The sequence below is a fragment of the Pecten maximus genome, chromosome 19 (genome assembly GCF_902652985.1).
Source record: "Pecten maximus chromosome 19, xPecMax1.1, whole genome shotgun sequence".
In the NCBI taxonomy this organism is placed as follows: domain Eukaryota; kingdom Metazoa; phylum Mollusca; class Bivalvia; order Pectinida; family Pectinidae; genus Pecten; species Pecten maximus.
Genome location: NC_047033.1, coordinates 6,161,809 through 6,178,794, shown reverse-complemented (window position 1 = coordinate 6,178,794; position 16,986 = coordinate 6,161,809). Strand labels below are relative to the sequence as shown.

The following is a 16,986-nucleotide window of genomic DNA, read 5'->3' as shown; positions in this document are numbered from 1 at the left end:
CAGAGTTGGCGGGTCTAGTCAAGGTCAAACAACTTTCAGATTCAGAGTTGGCGGGTCTAGTCAAGGTCACGTTCTGCGTTACTCTCTTTAGAAAGCTCTAGTGTCTTCAGTCCAGTGTGAATATTGATCAAACTTCACAAAATTACAAAGGACCATGATATATCGACATGTTCCAGTTTCAGAGTTGTTAGGTCGGGGTCAAGGTTGCCATTACTATTTTAGAATATTCAATGTCGGCATTGTAGTGGCTTCATTACTTAGAGAAATTCAATCAAACTTAAAACATTAATTAAGCACTTTAATATCCCAGACAAGCTTCGCTTTCAGGGATATTGGGTCAAGGTCGCGATTACTATTTTTAGATAGTCATCGTCACTCCTCTAGAGGCTTCATTCCTTGAGGGATTAGGATCAAACTTCAGACATTTGTAAAGGACCATTATAACTATCGGGGCCCGGTAGATCACATGCATTGCTTTAGCAATACTGTATATGCTTGTTCAATATATACTATATCTACTTCAATATCTTTAACTCAGATGTGTTGTCGGTATGTGTGTCTTTTGAGTAATCTAAATACATTATGCCTCTAGTCTCGGTCGATATTGATTATCTTCGGTTCATAAACCAGTATATCGATAGAAACAAAATGCCGTTACTGTGCAATGTTTATCGTTGGATCATCAATGTTGTCATATTTACGAAGTCCCAGTCAGGAATAAGTTTTATAAAAGACAATCGATAGATAGAAGTTGTGGTTAGTTTTGATATTTTATTATCTACTGGTCAAACGCCTTTCATGGTAGCTATCCTTAAGAGAGAGAAATATGTATATATATATATATAAAGAACACCGATGTGGCGCAGCGGTATAGGCTGTGGATATTTCTGGCTAGGCGATTGGGTGCCGTAGATCGTGAGTTCGAGGCCCGGTCAGGGCACGAGTCAAAAAGTTGTCTTCCTTCGTCATTTGTGTTTCTAAGCTATATATATATATATAGGGTCTAGTAAGTAATAACGACGGTATAAACCAATATAGGTACTGGATCCTAACAAACAAATGTTGGATGCGTATTACTAGAAATAGATATATGTCAAGTAGTAATAACGACAGTAAAGACAAGTAAATTGTCGAATTTTCGAGGCAATCTCATTTATTCATTTACTTTTAGCATCTGTCCTAATTAATCATAATAGGCCCTCGGCGAATTAATTATCGGCCGAGGGGGGATCGTTTTTACAACATTACGATATTTTTGTTGTTTATACCTACTATATTTGTGTAACTGTTCCATGTTCTATGTCTATATGTGATCGTATGTAATTTACCTGTGTCTTGATAAAGGGACAGATTGCCTCGAAAATTCGACAATTTACTTGTCTGTACTGTCGTCATTACTACTTGACAATATATATATGGGTCAAAGAAGTAATATAAACGGTATAATCCAGATGACACTGGATCCTCACATAAATGTATGGAGGATACGAATTACTTGTAATGATTATATGGGGCAAAGAAGTAATTCAAACAGTGTGGACAATGAGGCTTGTTAAATTTTCGAGGCAATCCGCCCCATTATCAAAACACAAAAAATACAAATACAATCACATAATATATATAAGAAGTACTGGAAATACACTAAAATACAATAAGAATAATGTTTTAGCAACTGGAGAAACAAATATGAACCTTTCGGCAAACGTGGGCCGAATGCGGATACTAGCGTGACTGTATCATGTTCAACACTAGAACGCTATGCGACCAACGGCAGAGATATTTTGAATTCCCCCGCACGTGAAAGTATATCGAAGAGTTCAAAGACGATTCGTCGCTAAATACTGCTAGTGGACGACATTGCATTGATATCAGATTTCAGAATAAAAATGTTAAATTATCGTCTCTACAGTGATTGATTAAATATCGTGTACAAAGTCTGAAAAACTTTTGAAAAATATCTTTTAGATAATTAGAATTATAGAGAGTGGTGTAAAAAAAACTACTACGAATATTTATCAAGACTGAGAATATAAGAAATACGAATGCCGAAGTGTCCCTACATGACGCTACAGGAAACAGACGGTTCGGGCCAAATCGGACCAAGATGCTGTTGATGGCGGGAGGCGACTAAATGTGAGTCTCAATGAGCAACAATGAATTGATGCCCAAAAAAGTACAGCAATTATGAAAATTTTAACAAATTGAATAATTAACTACATGAATTGTCAAATATAATGGTCCCCGAGGGTAGCAGGTCTTATATATATTATGTGATTGTATTTGTATTTTTTGTGTTTTGATAAAGGGGCGGATTGCCTCGAAAATTTAACAAGCCTCATTGTCCACACTGTTTGAATTACTTCTTTGCCCCATATATATATATATATATATATACTCCGTCTTCAAAGCGAAGTCATGTTGACAAATTCAGCAAACTATAACAAATTGGATTGAAGAGGATTTCTTTTATTCTCCCAGAATTTCATAAAATAAAATTAGATATAACACAAAGTTAAAGTTAAAAGAAATCAAATTGCCTGCCATTTTAATTCAACCAAGTTTCCAGCCTGAAAACGTAGGGTTGGCATAAGAAGCATCACTGAAGATTCCGCCGCTACGATATATTCGACCCATGCGAATAAAGAGACGATCGCCTTGATTCAAGTTGATAAGCACGGTCCCTGTCACTTGGTGGCTGTCCGCAATTTCTTCTGAATCTGTCCAAGTATTCCCTCTTGTCGCTCCGTTTACAACCAGTTGATTTTGGAATGCACAGCGGCCCAAGGAAATCATAGTCCATGTGATGACGTATATGCCAGACTCTGGTACCACGTATATCCCGTCACGGGGGTTATATCCATCCCCTTGGTCTAGTGTCTCGTGGTCAAACACTACCGTGGCTAGTGAGCCAAGGGTTACAGTTGAGGTACGATAGGCGTGGAAAGCAACCTGTTCTTGATAGGCTGCACCTGTCAAACAAGAATGACTACTGTTAAAGGACTAATTTTGGCGGGAAAAGTACCCATTTTGGTGGGAAAAAACTTATTTTGGCGGAATCAAATTTTAGCGCATTATATTTGTTAATGACAAATTACAGTGCAACAATAACATGACGTATACACCACTCATACTGGCAGAGTGATATTTTATTACGATGATTTGATGGCAGGTAGCGCTAAAACAAAAGTACCGATAAAATACCAACGTTTATAGTAGCATCATTATCCTGAAATAAGCCTAGGTGGCCAATAGATAATCTTTCAATCAAGGTAGGCGGTTGGCTACTTTATTATTGCAGGATAATTAAATTATTCGCTAAAGCTCGTTATTGTGTAACTTTTAAAAAATATCCAACGAGAGTAAAAGATATCCCATATTCAAGTGTACAACAAATACTCAATGTGTAACCACTACGTATACCATGCCGATGAACCATTGTGGCTATTGGTTTACATGCGTAATCATTTTCTATAAGTATATTAAGTATATTGTGCCTCTGACAAGCATTTCGGTATCGAGTTGGTTGATTAAGTCACAATGTGATGAAGTTGATCTAGTATCTTGTTAGTCAGGCAACTATCAACAGTAAATTCAAACTTACGATTGGAATGTGCTGATCTCGTCAAGTCCCTGGATGCGTCTTGGAGTTCCACGCTGACCTGTTCATTGTCTTCGCTGGGTGAATGTACGCGAGAGTCCCTAAGAACAGCATACGGCTGTTCCGGGACAACAGAACTCCGATTGGTTAAGGTAGTTGATTCTTCAGGGAATCGTGTCGTGTTCCCTGGTATGTTTCCATTGATATCTGTGTTAGGACTTATATCCACACGATTCTCTAAATCCGCAACTTGTTTCATCAATTTTGTTAGAACAACATCCTTTAGATTCATTAAACGTTTTAGCGACGTTATTTCAGAAACTTGAGTTTGTAGTTTATTTTCCAGCTGGTCGATGCGTTGATCTTGAATGTTCACCAGGTTTTCCATTTGACCAATTTTTTGGTCAACTACCGATACAAGGTCTTGCCATTGTCTGGGCAGATTTACTGCATCTGGTACCTGGCCATGACAACCGTATGTAGAGACCGCCAATAAAATAATGATGATAGCCACACACATGATGTACGTGTACTACCGATCACTAAAGTAAGAGTATATGTTCTCGTGAAAGTGGTTTTGTGTTACACCTTTACCTCCTACACAATTGTGGAATGGGAGCACGCTATATAACCCACAGTCAACTTATAAAGTGAGGTCATGTTATCACTGAGCTATATGGCAGACGCAAACGTTTCAGCTGTGTTGTGTGTTTCGTTGAAATATCAAGATGTATGACTATGGGATTTCACTTATCTCTTACCTTAGACATAGGTTTGTATCACGTGCGGCCTTCCGGCTAAAATCGGGTCACATCAGTAATGTCCTCTTAAACCTATCAACATTGTAGCTGCATGTTTTATAACAAAACATATTTACGGAATAGCTTCAGGACCTTCTTTGTTATCCACGGATTAGAAAGAAAAGAAAATGCGCTTTACAGATCACAGAAATAAACAAAATATATTCGTAACTCAAACTTCAAATTTATTACACTATGTTGACATATTAAGTGAAGGTTAAACCAAGCGGTTGGTGCTTGTTGTACGCGATACTGCTTAACCTCGAGGAATTATAAAATCGTTAATATGTTGTTGTTGGATAGCAAATACCGTATTCGTCTAGTTTCTGTAAAACAAAACCAGATTTTAAAATGCTACTGGATTGCTGGGTCAAGAGTAAGTGGACATATGGAAGACCCATCCAGAGCAATAAGAGTAGTAATTTGCCCAAGGACACAACCACAACACCAATTATCGGTATGTCTTTCAACTTGCTGAGAAACACCAACGGACCGCGGTAGAAAGTGTCGAACCACGCACCTCGGATCTTCGCTTAAGGTTACGTGGACGATGCTCCAACCGACTGAGCTATCGCAGCATTTACTGAGTAGGGCATACGCAGATAACAACTTTAATTTGATGATCATCGTTATTGTTTAACATCAAGAAATGCAGTTGTATTTATTTTTGTAAGATGAGTTAGTCGACATATTTTTATCTTGTAGTATACACTTACTTTTCCTAGTCGCAATCATTGGTATGTGCGCGCGATATGGACGTTTCCCAATTTCAGCCAAATGTCTAGATATGTTAATTAGAAATATTGCTGTATATTAACATTATATACTGTTTCATATTCACGGGGAGTTTATACGATATATTCGCGGTCATTTAATGCATCGCGATTTAATTGCCAAGGCATTAAACATGTTGATGAAGTACAGTTATCCGTGGTACCTAGTGTTAGTCCTGTCAGTCAGAACGATAATCTCCTTGGGAAAATATCCACACCTCGTCGGAGTACATAAGCGAAGGTCGAAGTGTGTGGTGTATTGAATAGGTAACAACTTGTTATAAAGTGTGTTTTTACCCTCCCTCCCATCCCCCTTTTTTATTTACTTCCCGTATTTTACAGTTTGGTCTCATTCATGCTATTCCTGTACGTTTCGTCATGGTTCCCATACAGACATTAGCGGAGGTTGACATGAACAACAGTATCGTGATCAGTTTAAAACTAATTAATCAGTAGCTTTAATACAACGAACTACTATTACCAGAGTTCATATTTTTATATATTGAAGCCAGAACCGTTCCATGCCAATGCTAAGAAATAGAAATAATTCTTAATTATATATATATGACTTTTGGTCTTCTGTTTGATAAATATCCTGCGAATATTACTTTTTATATACAAATGTAAAACAAAATGTTTATTGTAGACTATTTACAAGGAAGGTTTGCGCGAAATTTTATACCAACAAACTAGTTCCGACTGAAACACCGCGAAAAAATATAAAAGTGAAATTTAAAAAAAAATACACAGTAACCTAATTATATTGATTCAGCTCTAAAACATTATATTTATTACAGTAACATTTTGCGTAGGAATACGTCAGGAAAGGCATAAACAAATGTTGACAGCCGAATCTGTTTCCACAGATGCAAGGAACGTGTACAAAGTGCCTATAGATGATTACATTAAACAAAGGTATCCTCAATCCACAGTTGTGAAGGCGATAACAGATTGGGTAAGGAAAAAATATGTACAAAACCACCTGCACAAGTACGTTATACGCATTGTCGTGGTCAATAGTAGGCGTCAACTATGCATGTTGTATTTCTCCTCATTTTCTGGGTTTTCAGCGGATACGGCTCTCGTGGGCAGGTACTAGATGCAGAAAATCTACCCAGACAATGGCAAGACCTTGTATCATCAGTTGACCAGAAACTTGGTCGCATGGAAAACCTGGTGAACGCTAAAGGTCAGCAAATTGACCAACTGGAAAATAAACTACAAACTCAAGCTTCCGAAATAACGTCACTTAAACGTTTAATGAGTCAAAAGGATGCTGTTCTAACAAAACTTATAAGACAAGTTGCGGATTTGGAGAATCGTGTGGATACCAATCTTGATACAGATATCGGTGGAAACATACCAGGGAACAACACAGAATTTCCTGGAGAATCCCTTCCTTTGACCAATGGAACTGTTGTGGCTCCTGGTCAGTCGTATAGTGGCCATAGGGACAGTCATTTACGTGCACAAAGTGACGATAGTGTGAAAATCAACACTAAACTTAATCAAGACTCATCTAAAGATTTGATGAGATCAGCACACTACAAACGTAAGTTTTGTTTGTCTGATATAGACACATATACCATGTTATCAGCTATGTATGTACAGTCAAACTTCGTTAACTCGAACTCGGATAACTCGAAAACCCCGTTCAACTCGAAGTATTACTCCGGTCCCGGCAAAAATCCTTCTTTTTCTTAGTAATAAAAACTCGGATAATTCGAAAAACTCGGTTATTCCGAAGTAAAATATTGGTCGCGATATTATAAAACCTATGTAAAATGTACCGGTTATCCCGAAGTTGAAAACATCATTTTCATTTTTAAACAAAATGTGTCAACAAAATACTCATCGTACGTCTTGGTTAAATCGTTTACAATTTCGTGCACGGGAAATATCCCGTTTTTGTTTCGTTTTGTTATTAAATTACCTTAAACATATCTGACTATTTTTACTGTAAAATCCGTCTTTATCAAGATCCAACAGTATTGATGTTGACAAACAGAACTTACATAATCCCTTTGATGATTAAAGCAGTGCGATAATTATACCCAAGTTACACCCAAGCTGGCGCCTCTGTACAGCTGTCTAGGTCACCATGTGCGTTCAGGCGGAACTATCCGACACACCTGAAATCACAACTATGGCCGGGTATACGTAACGTGTGAATTAATTCCAGGACTTCGTTTCTGATCGAACTATGATAAACTGTGCATTTCCTGCTGCTACTGCACTTGTCAACACGTGATCTGTGCCGATACATTTGTGTATGTATTATTTGCCGCAGACTTCGTATATTGGTTTTTTATGATTTTTAACGATAATATAATTTTTGTACCACGATAGAAATTATTTAAATAGATTTTAAAGTGATGAAATTTTGTGTTAATCTTCTCGTCTTTCACTCACTTAGAAATGGCATGTCGGACACGACTCCCAATCACAAATATACTGGCTTACTTGATTTCAAAACGATATGATAGTATTGTATCATATATAATTTACTTTTTAGAAATGTCGTGTCTAGCATAAATAATAAATACGATTTTGTTATAATTAGTATTTGAAATCAAATAGGCGTGTTTCTGTTAAGGATGCGTGTTTATGCAGAGACCTATAGGTCTCTGGTTTATGTAAATGATTTTTATAGATATAATATACCAACACGTCTACCTTGAAACTCGGTTAACTGGAAGACTCGGATAACTCGAAGTTTTTTCACGATCCCGACGACTTCGAGTTAACGAGGTTTGACTGTATATCTGTGGAAACATGTATAGTTATATAGTCCAAATAACTGCAGGGGTTGAATACTCTTATTGAATTGAGTGCGGTAGTTGCCTAGCTACATTGTAATTATTGCTTCATATAACAAATAATTATCAAGTAAACACCTAGCATAACTGTCCTCCTTACGAACATCAATGTGTTACCATGGAATAAGGTCAGCTCACACTGTAGTGAAGGGGCCTGTCTTGACGCATCTTATTCTGGAACGTTTCAATGGACCAATCAGCGATGTACGCTTTAGTAAGATGTCTGCCTTCGCCTTCGTCCCACAACCTGTGGTTTCTAAATTATTTGTTCTACTTTTTCTCATGGGTTTCTCTCTCATCATTTTCACATGATTTGCAGGTTCTGTTCCTTTTTTTAAAACTTCATCCATTATATCCAAGGATGACGTCGGTTTATCGGTTAACTGTTCGTGACTTTATTAACAGAATGCTAATTTAGATAACCAGTTACTCGCAAAACATAAATATGTTGTAAGCTATTGACAGAGCAACGTTTACCGAGTATACCTCCGGCAATAGATTCAATTTTCCCTGTTGATGGGCGAATAGTTTATGACGGGCTGCTGGGTATTCTTGTTTGCCATATGTGAACATATTTTAAATATTTGTGTTTTTTCCCGGATGGTCAAAGATATGAGCTTTGTGTTAATATTTTAGTAAAAAATCTTTTCCCCTAGTTGAATAGGTACCAGCCTGATATACGCCTTTATATATGCACTTGGAGTGTCAATGCGGACAACACTACATTTGGAAATAAACAGACAGTTACATGACAAAATGATACCCATATCGCATAATGCGCTTTGCCTGTCCAAACAATCGTACACAAATTACCGTGTCCAAATAATCGTACACAAATTATCGTGTCCAAATAATCGTACACAAATTACCGTGTCCAAATAATCGTACACAAATTACCGTGTCCGAACAATCGTACACAAATTACCGTGTCCGAACAATCGTACACAAATTACCGTGTCCAAATAATCGTACACAAATTACCGTGTCCGAACAATCGTACACAAATTACCGTGTCCAAACAATCGTACACAAATTACCGTGTCCAAACAATCGTACACAAATTACCGTGTCCAAACAATCGTACACAAATTACCGTGTCCAAACAATCGTACACAAATTACCGTGTCCAAACAATCGTACACAAATTACCGTGTCCGAACAATCGTACACAAATTACCGTGTCCAAATAATCGTACACAAATTACCGTGTCCGAACAATCGTACACAAATTACCGTGTCCAAATAATCGTACACAAATTACCGTGTCCAAATAATCGTACACAAATTACCGTGTCCGAACAATCGTACACAAATTACCGTGTCCAAACAATCGTACACAAATTACCGTGTCCAAATAATCGTACACAAATTACCGTGTCCGAACAATCGTACACAAATTACCGTGTCCGAACAATCGTACACAAATTACCGTGTCCGAACAATCGTACACAAATTACCGTGTCCGAACAATCGTACACAAATTACCGTGTCCGAACAATCGTACACAAATTACCGTGTCCAAATAATCGTACACAAATTACCGTGTCCGAACAATCGTACACAAATTACCGTGTCCAAATAATCGTACACAAATTACCGTGTCCGAACAATCGTACACAAATTACCGTGTCCAAATAATCGTACACAAATTACCGTGTCCAAATAATCTCATGAATGAAGTATATAATGCGGGAACATTTCATTTCATTACTTATACAGCAAGGGATTTTACTCTGCTGTTAGCGCAAACTTCATAAATTTCGCAATACAGAAATATATTTTATAAAAAAGTATTTTCATGGTGAACAATAATTGAGCAAAAATACGCGGGAGCCCATATTAACAAATGCAATCGAATTTTCCTGACATTGTAGATCAAATGTTATTTCTGAATCAAAATCATATTCCGTTGACTGAAATTGTGAATGAAGAATCTGACAATGCATTGGTAGATTTGATGCAATTTGCCGACCCTAATTATATCAGGATTATTTCATGTGAGTTGAGTATCTTAAAGTGTCATGATTATTTCATACGGCTTTTTGCTGTATCTGTTTAGATTCGGACTGTTGTATGATTGGACGCATGGCAGGACACAAAACAAAGAGTTTGATTCAGTTTGTAATGATTTCTTATATTATTTGTTTCAAATAGTTTCAAATCACAATATCAACCGTTTCACAAATTATAACCGGATAATTAGTCCACATGTATTGGTATTCCAATAGATACAATGTATATAGCTGGCGATCCAACTGTGTAAATTAAGCAAGTCCAATATAAGTTCTGAACACACTTGGTAATCCGTAGTGTACGTGTTGTCCATTTGCTCGTTGGGAATCCAACTGCCGCCCGGGTCTCCGGTGTAAACATATAAAATGGAACTGACCATTGTCTAAATTGACACGTATACGAGTATATAATTAAGATGACTGACACGAAGAGGCGTTATCACAGGTAAATAAAACTGGACATGCAAGTGAACTTTTACTGAGATAACAATAGATGGTGTAATCGGCTCGGGAAGGTATTTAGATAACAAAACATTGATTAGTGGAGAGTTCGAGTGTCATTCCTAATTGTTGGTCATCACAAAGAATTAAACATAAGCTTGGGGACAAGATTAATTATGTTCCATACAATGCATTGAAACAGATATAGGTACAGGTAAACACAGATTGAATAGAATAAAGGAACAAAGATAAAATATCGGAAAGTTCTCTATGATAATTATATGTGGTCTCTTCTGAACCTCAACCTATCATTCATTTATCATTTACAGGTGCAGCGTTACCAGTATCACGACAACCTGTCGCCTTCCACGCCTACCTCAGTTCAACTATTACCCTCCAGAAAGGATCAACAGTAATCTTCAATCGCGAGATGCTGGACCAAGGTGGTGGATATAGCCCATATGACGGGATCTATGAAGTACCAGTGTCGGGCACATACGTCATCACTTGGACCATGTTTTGCTATGGTCGCAGTGCATTTCAAAATCAATTGGTTGTAAATGGCAATACTAGAGGATCGACATGGACAGATTCAGACGAAATTAATGACAACCACCAAGCTACAGGAACCGTGATTATTTACTTGCAGCAAGGCGATCGTCTCTTTCTTCGCATGGGTCAAACTTACCATGGGAAAATATTTGGCGATTATAGCTTTGCATATCCTACATTTTCTGGCTGGAAACTTGATTGAATTAATGGTAAATTCAGTGGACATAACTAATCATAGCAGTATAATGTCTAAATAATCTAAAATATATTAAATGAATGCCAGGAAAAGCAATTCCTGTTCTGATGATAATTTGTATGCTGAAAATAAATATTTGCAAAACACAACATGTAGTATTTGCCCACTTTTTGCGCTGGATTTAGATTATCATCCCGGATTGAGATATGTATCAACTTATTAAATTTTCAGCCACTTATACTTTCCGGTTTTATTTACACAGTGCGCATGTTACATAATGCGTACAATTAACCCCGTCTTTACATCCATTCTAAACCTACTCTATCATATATCATGTCCTCGTTTTCGAACTCAACCTCGAAACTTAATAATCTGTCAAAAATTTTAATAATTTTGACATCACTATTATTGACAATACCTGAAGCAGATTAGAAGAAAAAAATCATTAGAATAGGATATCCTGCACAAGCATTGACATTCAGTATACTTGAACAGGATATATGAGAATAACGTTTGACATTTGACACATTTCCTATATGGTTATATATCAGTCAATTTATTCCATCAGTGATGCACTGAACTTTATACCTTTATGTTGTTACTATAAGTCCCTGTTATATCCACATATTTAGTTCAGATCAGTGTGTTATAGAACATAAAGTCAATTAATTCTCCTTAATTACTTTAGTGTTCTCACACATCAAAATGTAATAAGAGTCATCTACTTGAAATTAGGGCGAACTAAAAAAATAGTTGGTATTTAACATCCCGAGTTATCATCAAATATCCAGGATACGTAGAAAGGTCTTGCAGAACAGTATCTTTCCGTTCGAGGTCTTTGGGAGCGCATGTGGGTTAATGTTGCGTCCCGTTTTGTTGCTCATTAGTGTATTCATGTAAAATATACATTCCAATGACGTCACAGTGTTTACAGATCCCGCGTTGTGTCTGCACTGCCTGACACGAAGGCTTCATTCTGTGTTTTTTTAGTGTTTTTGTTAGTTTTCTGATAATTCAATTGATCAGGTATGATTAAACAACCCCAATCAATATGAGTTGTGAATGTAATTTTAAGTTTAAACGTCATGTTGCGAAAAATACTTCAACTTTCACTTTGTCAGTGCATTCGTGATCGCAGCTTCGATCGGCTGTCATGGCAACGACGAGGACGGTGGTTTTATCATAGTGAAGAATTTACAAACTTGCATGTGTACAGCCGAAAACTTCTAACTATACCTTATGTCTTTGGAAATCATCTGTAAATAATTAATTGAATTAATTCCGATCCATTGCATTCGTTTATTAACGTTTGTTCGTTTCTATATGCCGATTACGATACTTAAAACACTGAAGAGTTCCAATATTGGAGAATGAACATTAACACTTGCTCTATGAATCGTCCTAGAGCACCCGACTACCCTAAATCAATACTTATGAAACAGGTAAGAGCGTGAAGGTAATTGTATGAGAACAACGAAAAGTGCTGTACATTCTTACGAAAATGACAAACATCGTCAAAATTGCTTAAAAAGTAGTCAATTAATCGGCACTTCTTCAATTAACACCAGTTTATAACGCCGTTATGTAACCATACTTGAATAAATAGAAGAATGTACAGCACTTTTTCTCGGTTTCTTAGCACGATGAATAAGTGTATCATATTTGTTTGTACGACAAAATACGTTGGTCGGGTGCTCTGGCCATATTTACCGACCAAGTGTTAATGTAGTCCTTCGTGCCGGTCACGTGACCACGCGAGAACACGAGGAACGACGAAAACATCCCTATAAAGACGTTGGACACCTAACATTAAAATCCGATCAAGAAAACAAACAGAACTAACCGGGAAATCATTAAATATTGAATTTATATTAAAACATGACGTTTTTTGTTCTTTTTAATTAAAAATGCAACATTAACCCACATGCGAGGTCGTTCGAACACCATCGTAAAAATCACAAAGTTTTGCTTATTGTTACATTACAAGTACAACAAGTTGTTGTTGTTGTTGTTGTTGTTGTTGTTGTTGTTGTTGTTCAAACAAATTAGTTTAAAAAATAAAAGTAATAAGCAAAAACATATTTAACAAAATATGCTGAATATAGCCTCGACTTTAAACATACCATGAGCTAACCTTATCATATGACAATCTGTAGAAATCCATGGATCCGGGTTAACAAGAGACCAACAGATAAGACACGCGACCAGTACAGTAATCGTTGATTATACTGCCGTCCAAATTCCACGACTGTTATTTGTCCTAGATTAGGTCCACCAATATGTATGTTATTCTTTTACTAATATTTTGTGTTTCCTGTGAATTTGGACAAATACACACTGGGGTGTCTAACCAGGAACTCCTACCTCGGGAATGGAATGAACTCGTAATATTTGTAAATCAGAAAGTCGGCCATTTTGAACGTCTGATGAATATCAAAGACGGACACATAGCTCAACTTAAAAGTGAACTACAGAACCAAAATGCAGAGATGATGCAGTTAAAACAGGACGTGATATTACTTCAACTGGTGAATTCTAAGCATGCTGGGATTGAAGGACAAACAGCACCTACCTTAGAATCGAAGTCGGACGTGTTCGCCAATTTGGAGGACATTAATTCATCTAATCTGTTTACATCACGTGAAAATACACATAGGACAAAATTTATCGCCAACGAATCTCTTACATCTGACAAACGCCACGACTACACAAATACATCGGCAGACGGTATTTCTATCATTCAACGTGAAGACATACAAAATCCACACGATGCACAACTCGGTACCCCTTCACTTGATGACTATAAACCACAATGGACTTCCTCGAAGACGTTCCGCCATCGCCGTGTTCATTTGAAAGACACTGAGGTACAGGGATTCAAGCAAAAACGTAAATTTGTGTTTTTTTTCGCTCGGGGATGTTAGATTTTGGTATTTTGCGGAATAACTAGACAATCGAATACGTCGTTGGTATTTGTCATTTTTCGAGAGGTAAATACAGTGACATCAAAAACAAACACTTCAAATGGTCAGCTATGCATAGTCCTAAATGCAATACAGTTAAAAGACGGTACCAGACTTGTTACCTGTGCTCAATAATTATTTTTATACTGTGTATTGTCTATATAGATTCACCTTTCATCATATGAATTACGATTTCAACATAGTAATGAAATAGTTTCTGTAGTAATTCTGATTGACACAAATGACCTATAATGCATCGTGTGATGTATTGCAGTTATGTCTACAAGATACGTTTGCAAAATGTCAGAAAAAGATTAAGAAGCTGTATTTTAGTAACCTTGGTCAGAATAGTAGTCCCATGATCGTCTTCACTATATCATAATATGGTGTAATATTTCTACCTTAAATACAGAAAAAGTAATTGCTAGATTTGAGAATAATGTTTAATCTTCGATGACGAATTTTACTTTTTTCGTTTTTTTTTTTTTTTTTTTTTTGTTCAACGAACTATGCCAACGTTTATTTTATTTGATATGATTTGGATTAACTTGCATGTAACATAAAGTAACATCTTACATAGCCACTAGGGGCTCCACAATATGTCACAGTTATATTGCAGACTTATACTTCCCCATGGGTTCCTTTTAATAATATATCAAACAATTATATTAGTTTTTGTTCTTGGTTCCAGGAGTAGCGACAGAACAGACGATTGCCTTCCATGCCTCGCTTTCACATACTGTAGATGCTAGTCCGCATTCAACAGTTGTCTTTGACCAGGAACAGCTCGATCAAGGAGACGGATACAATCCACTTGATGGCATCTACAGGTGTAAAATTAATAACTGTGTTTTAAGCTTTAAGCCAGAACCAGGTTTTATAACTGAGACAATCATCGCACACTACCGTACGGCACAGCTCTGAAACTCCGAACCGCACTCGTCCAATCACAACTTAACACCATACCACAGCACGAACGTCTCATAGCTCAAAACGCACCACATAAACCTTACCTCACCAACACTTATATCACAACACTGCATCAATCTACATTCATGCATCACCTCATTGTATTACACCAAACGCAACGCGCACAATACCAGTGTGAGAGTACTTCTTACCATTTTCGGAACCTATTTTACCATTAAATTACTTGTTATTTGTCGTGGTATTGAAGATGTACGTATTTTCCTATACGACACAACTGTACATTTTAATAATCTGACACAATAGCACGCTTTACGTAAACATTTACCTATTTAAAGCTGAACTTTAGAGGTATGAATACTTAGTAGACAGGTGTCGTGTGTGCGTTTTGTTGTAACGGCGAATACAGTTGTCTATGTGGTTTGCTATAGCAATGAAAAAACTTATTAACATACATCGAAACGTTTGTATTATTACAGTGCCCCAGAGTCCGGAACCTACGTCATTACTTGGACCCTCATGGCAGATCGGCATGCATCATTTCAGTCACAGCTGATTGTAAATGGCGTTGCACTAGGAAACTCGTTCACAGACGCAGACGAGGTTGGAGACTTGCACCAAACATCTGCCACCACCGTACTGGCTCTCAGCAAGGGAGACCATGTATTTGTTCGTGTAGGTCACATCGCGAGAGGTCAAATATCTACAGAAGTCTCAAATCCAACATTTTCGGGATGGAAGGCAAGTTAAGTTTCACATTAATAAAAACAATATTGTTATTATTGGCAAAATAGAAGTGCTTTATTGTTTCTTATGAACATTTGTAAAAGATGTTGTAAAGTTCCAAATTCATTCAAAAGGTGTGATTGATTGGAAAATAAAGTGCTATTTTTTATTTAATTATTTTTTTTCACCGTTTACACAAACCTGAGAATGTGGCCCTGTATTTAAAGAGAAGTATGAATGCAGGAACTTATCTAAATATTACGATGCTTTCTTTCCTTTGAGCAATTTTATGTTAAGGGATTTCCTTAAGTAAAGCAACATTAATGACGCTACAATAGAACCATAGGTCAGGTCTGATGCACTAGGGAGACACTTGTCAAAACGAATGTACGTAAGGAAACTGACAATTATGATAGAGGTATCCAAGGAGACACAAAATTCATATCAGATATAACTACGGAGACACAAAATTACCAGGTTTTACTGGTTGGAAAGAGAGATTTAAGTGTGTCTCGAGGTTAAAAGTGCGCCTATTTAGCGCAGACAAATATTATTTGACTAAGGAGAAACCAGAAGCATAATAGAATAGTTGCAAAGGGCGATCTTCCAGAGGTGCAAAAGGCGATTTAACAGGGATGCAACGGACAACCTCTCCAGGAGTACCAAGGGCGTTCTTTCCAGGAGTTCAAAGCGCAATCTTCATGGGGTGAAAAGTGCGACTTTCCAGAGATGCAGTGGTTGATGATTCATAGATGCAAAGAGCAATATTCCAGGAGTTCAAAGCGCGATCTTCAAGTGGTGCAAAGGGCGACCTTCGAGAGATGCAGTGGTTGATCTTTCAAGGATGCAAAGAGCACTCTTCCAGGGGCGCAAGGGCGATCTTCCAGCGGTGCAAAAAGTGATATAACAGAGATACAAACGACGATCTTACCAGGAGTGCGAAGGGCGACCTTTCATGGATGCAAAGCCCGATCTTTAAATGGGTGTAAAGGGCGGTATTCCAGAGATGCAAGTTGCGATCCTCCATAGATGCAAAAAGCGATCTACCTTGGGTGTAAATGGTGGTAAAGGGCGATCATCCAGGAGTGCAAAGCGTGAGCTCCCAGGGGTGCAAAGAGCGATCTTCCATAGATGCAAAATGTGATCTTCCAGGGGTGCAAAGGGCGAAAGTGAACGTTA

The 16,986-nt window shown here is 37.3% G+C and overlaps 3 protein-coding genes across 3 annotated transcripts; 2 read left to right on the top strand and 1 right to left on the bottom strand.

Moving 5' to 3' along the window:
• Positions 1 to 2,450: 2,450 nt before the first annotated feature.
• LOC117317739 lies at positions 2,451 to 4,200 on the bottom strand. Its single transcript, XM_033872647.1, has 2 exons — positions 3,602 to 4,200; positions 2,451 to 2,969 (listed from the first exon to the last, which is right to left on the bottom strand). The coding sequence occupies exons 1-2, from the start codon at positions 4,116 to 4,118 to the stop codon at positions 2,551 to 2,553; spliced, it is 936 nt and encodes a 311-aa protein (XP_033728538.1). The 5' UTR covers positions 4,119 to 4,200; the 3' UTR covers positions 2,451 to 2,550.
• Positions 4,201 to 5,941: 1,741 nt separating this feature from the next.
• Positions 5,942 to 11,473, top strand: LOC117317737. The gene is made up of 2 exons (XM_033872645.1): positions 5,942 to 6,723; positions 10,773 to 11,473. The coding sequence occupies exons 1-2, from the start codon at positions 6,204 to 6,206 to the stop codon at positions 11,195 to 11,197; spliced, it is 945 nt and encodes a 314-aa protein (XP_033728536.1). The 5' UTR covers positions 5,942 to 6,203; the 3' UTR covers positions 11,198 to 11,473.
• Positions 11,474 to 13,426: 1,953 nt separating this feature from the next.
• LOC117317736 lies at positions 13,427 to 15,979 on the top strand. The gene is made up of 3 exons (XM_033872644.1): positions 13,427 to 14,080; positions 14,846 to 14,984; positions 15,561 to 15,979. Exons 1-3 carry the CDS (start codon positions 13,471 to 13,473, stop codon positions 15,829 to 15,831), a joined length of 1,020 nt encoding a protein of 339 aa, XP_033728535.1. The 5' UTR covers positions 13,427 to 13,470; the 3' UTR covers positions 15,832 to 15,979.
• Positions 15,980 to 16,986: the final 1,007 nt, after the last annotated feature.